Below are 8,391 nucleotides of genomic sequence, written 5' to 3' on the forward strand. Positions count from 1 at the left end.
ATAAGGCCAATGGGCTAGAGCACACGGCTGCATGCTGACACACTCAGTGGACACAAGCGCAGCGATGCGGAGCGCTGCTATTGGTGGAGGCCTTGCGGCTCCCATGCACGAGTAATGTTGAAAAGAAATGAATGAGAGGAGAATTCATACCAATAGTTTTGGAAGAAACCTGAAAACCAGTGTGTGAGGTTGTTAGTCATAAAATAGTTATTCTTGACTTTGGGAACAGTCGCTTTCAACAGTCAAGTTGTTTCCAAAAAAGTTGGGACGTAAAATGGAAATAAAAACAGAATGCAATCGTTTACAAATCAACTATACCCATATTTAATTAAGCAATATTACACTCAGTTGCTGATGACACTGTTGGAGATTTATTCAGAGAAATCTATCTATTCAAGGAAACACTTAATCAGCATGAATAACACACAATTCAGCAGCGACATCTAAACTGTTTGTTCTAGCCACTGTGCCTCGAGCACTACTTCACCCAGACTGGGTTCAACTTTTACAAAAGAAGCATTGTCTAAATGTAAGTTCAAAGTGGGACATGTCACTATCTGTGCTGCAGCACCGGGCTGGAGAGACAGTTTTAGAGCCTGTGGATGCTTACACGAGGTTCTCGCAGGTATGAAGTCTTCTTCAACTTGCCATGCTTGGATCATTTGTTAAAGCTCCCTGTGGCACTCCAGACAGTGGCAGGTGTGACAGCTTCATACTATCAGTCCCAAAGCCTCGCTCCGGGGTCTGGTAGGCATGTGAAAAATATGCACTGGATTTTTTTTTACATGTCTGCTCACATTGCATCATGCTTATTCATGGCCAGCTTTAGTGTGTGTGTGTGTGGGGGGGGGGGGGACACACACACACACACACAAAGTCCACTGTGGTATCTAAAATACAAACTAATAACCTTTGGCGGAATGGTAATGTGTTCAACACAGAGATTGTGATCCACAGCTCAGTCTAGTAGTTACTGTGGTCACTACGAGGTTAACAAGGAAAACAGAACAGCATCATAAACATCAGCCCTTCAAAGGAAAAGGACACTTCTGAAGGATTAACTCCAAGAGGGGAATTAACATTATTATGACTGATGATGACTAACGTACCTGACAGAAACAGACTTAGAGTGATGCATGAGCGCAATGAATTGTGTAGATAATTTAAAAATAACGACAGATTTTGTGTGGACAGTCTCGACCCCCAAAGACGATGAAGATCATTTTATGTCTGTAAAAGCTGCAGTGAAATGTGCCTCATTCTGCCCACAGAGCAGCTAACTCAAAGAATTTTACTGAACAGTTTTACTTTCCCATTAAAACTAAACTTTAAGCAGAACATTTGTTAGATACACAATGAAAGCTGCACTAATTGATAAGTTTATATTAACAATGGATTAAATGAGCACACAGTATATATAATGTGAAACGTGACACACACAATGACAGACCCATTTTAAATGATCACAGATTCAGTGCATTTGCCCTCCGTTCTCCAGAGCTCATCAGCCTCTTTTAGTTACTTGTTTTGGTTTTCTGAACCCTGTGTACCAGGCAGCTTATTTAGCACAAAAAGCTCGAATAAATTCAGTGGTGGCCTCCAAACTGCAGGAGAGAAGGGAAACGCTGCTGGTTAGCTGGTGACCACAGATAAAGAGACAAATATTGTTCTCAGAAGTTGGTAAAGACAAAAATAAAAATAAAAGAAGAGCGATTATCGGACTTTATTCATGAATTGGCTGACACACATCTACAATGACGTCAATGTCACCCTGTGGTTGCTGATGAATGTTGTCTGGATCACCAGGACATTTCATAGAACAGAGCCATCATGAACAAAATGTGTTTCACTCATGTGTTTCCTGCTGTGACTACAAGTCCTCCGTGAAAAAGTCTACATGTAAATCAACGTTATGTTTTCAGCTGGCTCTGCTGCCCCCCAGTGGCCAAAGGTATAAATAAATGTTGCTCTTTGAATCATCCATATCAGACAGCCAAGGTAATTTCCAGAATTAGCTTATGAAATGTCATAAGAGAGTTTTTAAACAAAAGAAAGAAAGAAAAAATGCTGATCAAAATTTGTTACAGCTCAAGATGATGTCGACAGAATATAGCTTCGATGATACCTTGTTGTTGAGCTCTACACTGATCTGAAGAATTTAATAATAATACTGTATTCAGGAGAATTGATGTTTACTGAGTAGTATACTCTACAGTGACAAAATAAACTTGTGAGCAAGTTGTTGGTTGGAATTTACGTTGTATATCTTGTTTTTTTTCCAAAACAGAACAAAAGTTTTAAAGTGATAAAAAAAAAAACATATTTGCGTCCAGTAAATGAGTTATTTCAGTGATTAATAAAAACACAGCAACTAAATGTTTCTGCCCTCGTTTCCTTAAAGCAAATGACCAGCGTTGAGATTCTCTAAAATGATTGATTCTTTTTTCCAAAGTAAACCATAACCCAAAAGGATGATTGAACGTGTGTGCAGGGTTTGACAGAGACGAGCAGTGACGGCAGATGAAGACGTTTCCATGACGAAGTGTGGGAGATGGAGGCGATAGTTTGCGTGGGTGGAGGCCGATGGAGCAGATGCTGCAACAATAACAGCAGTGTCTTGACTTGCTGGAACACGGCAGCTGCTTTCCTCCAGGCGACTCCTCTTCCAACCTCACGCTGAACGCAGCAGGGACACACTTCTTTTACAGCTGCTGACATTATCACCTCCTCCTCAAATGATATACGCATCCATACACCAGTTTAAAGCTATATTTTATGGAGATAATTTCCTCCTTGATCACAGTTTCTGTCACAGCTCAGAAGTTTTGGGCATTTATCATTCAGTTTATCGTCATTGTATGTAATACAACTGTACGACAAGTCGGTGCAACACAAGGGAAATATCAAATATAAATGAAATATAAAAATACAATGCAATATAAAAGATATAAAGGTAAAAAGACAGAAAGTGTGTTTGCCCAACCCTGGTGTATGCAGGTAGTTCAGTTCTTAAATCCATTGTTTTATAGTTGGATTATTTCCACCTTGATTTACTGCAACTTTCAAATATCACATCCAAATTATTACATGATAACAATCCATACTAACATAACTGCAGTAGGTCCTTCTGAATGATGAGTACTTGTTTATAGCGAGACATTTCTTTAGGAAATTTTGACTGACACTTACAAAACAACAACATAAATAAAAAAGATATCATTAGTTGCTATATACAGTTTGAAGAATTTGGGAGTCCAGAGAAACAAAGTGTTGAGGTTTTACAGAAGAAAAACTTCTAGCCTGAGTTACAGACTGGGGTTCTGAATGAAAAGATATTACCTGGCTTGTGGGAAGTGGAGGGTGTGGCTGTTTTGAACCTTTTTAAAGGGACTCGAAGTTCGAACATCTCCGACTGTTCCACGCCAATGTTGATTATTTAACACCTTCGCTTCAATAATTGGAGTATTTGTTGCCTTTGTTCAACAGCAAACAGAGATGAGACAACAGGAAGTGAAGAGAAAGAGACATGGAGCAACAAAGGTTTCTAAATGGGCACAAACAAAGACGCCAGCAGGACACTTCAGTCTGTTTAATGTGTCTGTCCCAGGTCAGCCAGCCCTGAGGAGGTGCAGCAGCCACTGATGTCCTTTAAAGAGTGACCTCACAGAGGCAGCAGGTCTGTTTATGTAGACCAGCAGAGTGCAATAACCTAAATGATCGGACAGGAGAGCATCACTGAGCAGTCCCACAATGAACAAAAGGAATGGCAATAACACATAATATCTAAAACACTAACTAATGATATGTAATAAATTAGAAAATAAACATTACTGTAACAGTTACAGTTACTGGGAAAAATATGTAATTAAATTACAAATGCTGAATGTATTCTTTTTATTAAAAAGCTAGAATATAACATTCATTCTGTTGCTTTGCATCTTTTCTCTGCACAGGAATGCCTTCTGTCTGTGTCTGGACAGGCTCCATTCACTTGGCAGCATGCACTCAGATTGGGTTTGATTGATTCTCTTGTTAGAATTAGCACCGCCTCTCATCTGCCAATCAAATCCATGAGCTCTGCTCTGAGCATCCGCACCGAGCTGGTGCCATGATGTTAGATAATATGAAGGCGTATTTAAAAAGAGTGATTCAGGAAGCAGTACGCTGCCCCACTGATGGTCCTGTCCTCACTCTGCATGAGTCCACTTGAATGTAGACGTGGGTTCAGGTTCTGGAACAGTTTTCTATCCCGGCAGTCAGCTGTGATCAAGACTTGTGATTTGTTTTGGTGGTTGTGCTTTAAAATCAGAACATTCCGATCTTAATTCAAGTGATTTTAAACAATCAATCTTGAATATTGTTGTGAGGTTTACACTCACTAGTTTACAGTCATTTTTAGGACTTTTCAGATTTTTTTTTGCTCAGTTTAAAACATGTTTTAGAATGTAATACAAAATTGAAATGCATTTTTTTTTTTTAAATAGCTTTCATGGTTTCATCAGGTTCAGGTACATACAGGTAACCATGTCATATGTTCATCAAAGACAATACTACATTTCTTTTAAATATTGTTTTCTTTAAAAAAAAATTGTATTGTATGTATTTTAAATAATTAAAACGGTTTCCAGCTGTGAATTTAGTGTTAGTAGTATTGGGGTTTTCATGTGGCAGCAGCTTTTCAAATATTTGCAATACAAAGACCATATTAAGACATGTTTCCTCAGGGTACCTGTTTTAATGCTGCCACCATGTATTGCTCTCAGTAGGTACAAATCTTTCTCTGTGATTAGACAGCTTTGATGGAGTTTAATTCTGTTGTTCTGTCTGACTTGTAGCTGAAGGTCAGTTTCTCTGCTCATACTGCCCCCTGCTGCTCAGTAGAGCTCATGTTCACAGTAGGAATTTGCTGCCAGTTTAGTTTCCAACAAAGGGTACGACTTGTACCTCAGGGGGTCTTTCTGCAGCTGCCGGGGTGAAAATGAGAGACTTTGGGGCTTCTAAAAAAAGATCAATATTATGAAGTGATTAAAAATCCAATCAAATAGATATTGATTGATACGTACATACTGACTCTGCTGTAACACCTGGAAACAGCTGTACATGAAAGTGAGTAAATTAAGTGATGTTCTACACTGTAACCCTTCAGGGCCTCAGAAATACACAATGTATTAGGAGGCAACAGAAAGCTCTGACATGGATGTACAGGTATGTACAGGTATGTACAGATACACGAGGGGCACCAAACCTGTACTGTGCTGTACCAACACAAAATGAACTGAACCCACCTGCACACCGATAGTTACAGAATACGTCTCAGGTGGGAAAGCAATAACAGGCACAACAGGTCGGGAACCGCAGCTTTAAAAGCAAACTGATTCTACAGCCTGCAGAGGTGTTGTGTACAGTGTAGGCTGATGTGATTTCAGTACGTAGCCCACTCAATATGTTCTGTCTAAATTCTAAAAGATTTTATTCATCACAGGCATTTATCAGGGCAGCTGAAGTGAAGCTACCTCATGAACAGAACTTTAGAGAAGCGTCACCAGCGTCCAACCCTCCGCAGGTTCAGCAGCTGCTCTGGATCGAGTCTGAAAGGTTTGAAAACTAACTGAAAGTTGTTTGTGTGATTTGACGGTATTAAAAGTATTAAAGCCATCTGCTTCTTTGGATTATTTCAACTAAATGTGCATAAGTACTGTTGAGAGGAGGAAAACAAAAACAAAAAAAACACCAGTTTTATGATGTAACACATCAAACTATGACCTCAAACTTGATCATTTACCTGAACTCATGAAAACAAAAGATGAAATTCTGATTCTGGCTTTTCAAATGTGAATAATTTGTTTCCTTCCATGATAATACACTGAATATTTTGATTGTGGACTAAACAAAACTTTTTGGGCTTCTCTTGGACATTGGGAAAACACTGGAGGACATTTCTGACCATCTTCTGAGATTTTAAAGACCAAATGACAACACAAGGAAAAAAAAATAAAAAAATAAAAAATCAACCGATAAAGAGCATCTGCTGTATTAGAATTAACATTTAAAATATAGAACTTCCTGTAGCTTCATTCACAATAATGTTTTCAGTTTTGTAAATTAACAGTGTTTATTTGATTTAAAATTACTTCGTTAAAAAGAAAGCTCCCATCAGATGTGTTCATTAAAGATTATTTATTTTATTTCAAAACTTTTGTACAAATCAGTTTTTCCTGCAGACTGACAGGAACAACACAAACACAGAACACGGTGTTGACGCGAGCTTCATCCGCTGGCGGCCACTTGGAAGGGGTAGTGCTGCGGGAAATCATGGATGACCTTCAGGGCTTCGTTGTACAGGTTTAAATCTGAGACGGACAGAACGTACCGGAAGTCACAACGATGAACGCTGCTGCGTGACAGATGCTGAGTCAGCAATAAAATGAGACGTACCAAAAGGGATGCCCTTGTCTTCTCGTAGCATGTTGTACGAGGTGGCCATTATGGCCCCTTTGGTGGACACCATACCGATGACCTCCACGACGCCGCTCAGCTCCTGCTCAAGCTGGAAAAGAAGAAGTGGATTTTAACAGCACCAACATGTTCGGTGTGTTGATTCAACAACAGACTGAAAAAGGTCTACCAGGTGTTTTGGTGAGGAATCACTTCTACTCCCTTCATTAAAAAAAAAAAAAATCAAACTGCATGCATCAGACATAAAGATAAATCTGGTTTATTTCTTATTTATATGACTGCTGGGTCAAACTAACTAAATCAGAATACATCAGCTAAACACAAACCGGATTTGAATCATTCTAAACATTTTGTTTTCAGGTCTGAGAGTAAACACAGAAATGAGCTTCTGAAGGAGCATTTTGTGAACTGCTCTATTGATCTCCATCCAGGACTTCCTGCCAGCTGGCCCGGATCGGTGTGCTGTGTTGTAAAGTGTCACTTTATTGTGTATGAAACATTTAAATGTTGTAGGTGATTAAGGTGCAGGTAATTTTGTGGGATGGTTTTATCAGCAACAACCCATCACATTTTGTAAACCGACTCCAGGTTTGCTATCTGATATCAGGTCGTCAGGCTGCAGAGAAAAACTCATTCTTCCTGAATGTCCCAAATGTATTATCATCAGAACGAAACCCCGGTTTGTGGCTCACAGGCACCGCTGAGACTTCCAGGACTCTGTGATGGAGATGATGTCTGTTTTGTAGGAAAATAAACAACTACAGGTCTATAAAACACCTGGAAGGTCACTGTTTGTTCTGAGGGTATTCCAGGGACCATGAAACAACAAGTTATGACATCAGAAAACATAAAGTAACTTAATTATCGAAGCATAAACATACTATTTTGTATTTACAATGTAACATGAATGTAAACAAACTAAAAGTGATATAGTTAAAAAAAAAGAAAAAAAAAAGAAGAAGAAGTAGTTCCACGTCCTCCGGATCAACAGAGAAAAGACATCTCTTACAAACAACCGTCTTTGTTTGTATTAGTCAAAGAATTATCAACAGTAATAATCATCATTATAATGATGACTAATGTTGACATTTACACAGGTTTCGCACATCTATTTCGTGAAACCATTATTCCATTTGTGAAAATGAAAAGAAAGAAAGAAAGAAAGAAAGAAAGAAAGAAAGAAAGAAAGAAAGAAAGAAAGAAAGAAAGAAAGAAAGAAAGAAGGTCATTTCACTGTTTTCTAGACCACATTAGACCTTAAACTGCTGGAACAGCAGGCTGAAGGTTCTTTAAAACCTTTCTGTGAAACCACACAAGACGCTTTTTCAACCTGGATATTAAAACAATCACAATGATGTCACGGCGAAAGGCCCGCCGCCGCCAGCGGTGCTCTCCGGGGACTCACAGGCTCGTCCAGCTCCACTGTTGCGGTCTTTCCGTCTCCGTCAGAGACAGTGAACGTCTTTCCAGACGGGTTAACCTGAAAACGCACAAATAAAACACTGGATGTGACCGACGTTCACGGAGCAGCTCCGTTTGAAGCTCAAACTGCAGACTGACCGTTCCAACGCGTCCGACGAAGCAGACCGCTCGGTTGATGTGCTGCAACAGCATCGAGCAGTTTATTCTGGGTTTCGGGATGTCCAACATCGCCGCCATCTCCACAGGTTGCTTATATGGCGTTGCTGAACTCTGAACAATGTTCCCCCGCGCGGGAAACCTTCAGTTATATGCTTTTAAACTTACGGCAGCCCGGGCGGGCGGAGCACCTGCTTCTGCAATGAAACCTCGCGGGGCGTGTAGTTACGGCTAATACGGGGGTTAAAACCGAACGCCTCCAACTTCGATTACGACATAACTGTTGTACTCTAACATTCTCTTCCCCGGAAACACCAATGAACAGTTCCGCTACATCTTAACGACAGCTTAATTTGA

The 8,391-nt window shown here is 39.8% G+C and overlaps 1 protein-coding gene across 1 annotated transcript; it reads right to left on the reverse strand.

Annotated features, from left to right (window-relative positions):
* Nucleotides 1-6,162: 6,162 nt before the first annotated feature.
* rpa3 (replication protein A3) lies at nt 6,163-8,288 on the reverse strand. Its single transcript, XM_069715115.1, has 4 exons — nt 8,017-8,288; nt 7,862-7,936; nt 6,436-6,547; nt 6,163-6,350 (listed from the first exon to the last, which is right to left on the reverse strand). The coding sequence occupies exons 1-4, from the start codon at nt 8,113-8,115 to the stop codon at nt 6,268-6,270; spliced, it is 369 nt and encodes a 122-aa protein (XP_069571216.1). The 5' UTR covers nt 8,116-8,288; the 3' UTR covers nt 6,163-6,267.
* Between the last annotated feature and the right edge of the window lie 103 nt (nt 8,289-8,391).

Source organism: Brachyistius frenatus, unplaced genomic scaffold (genome assembly GCF_029030835.1).
Source record: "Brachyistius frenatus isolate BFR_SWC_R1_liver_20210118 unplaced genomic scaffold, ASM2903083v1 Contig_138, whole genome shotgun sequence".
NCBI lineage: Eukaryota > Metazoa > Chordata > Actinopteri > Embiotocidae > Brachyistius > Brachyistius frenatus.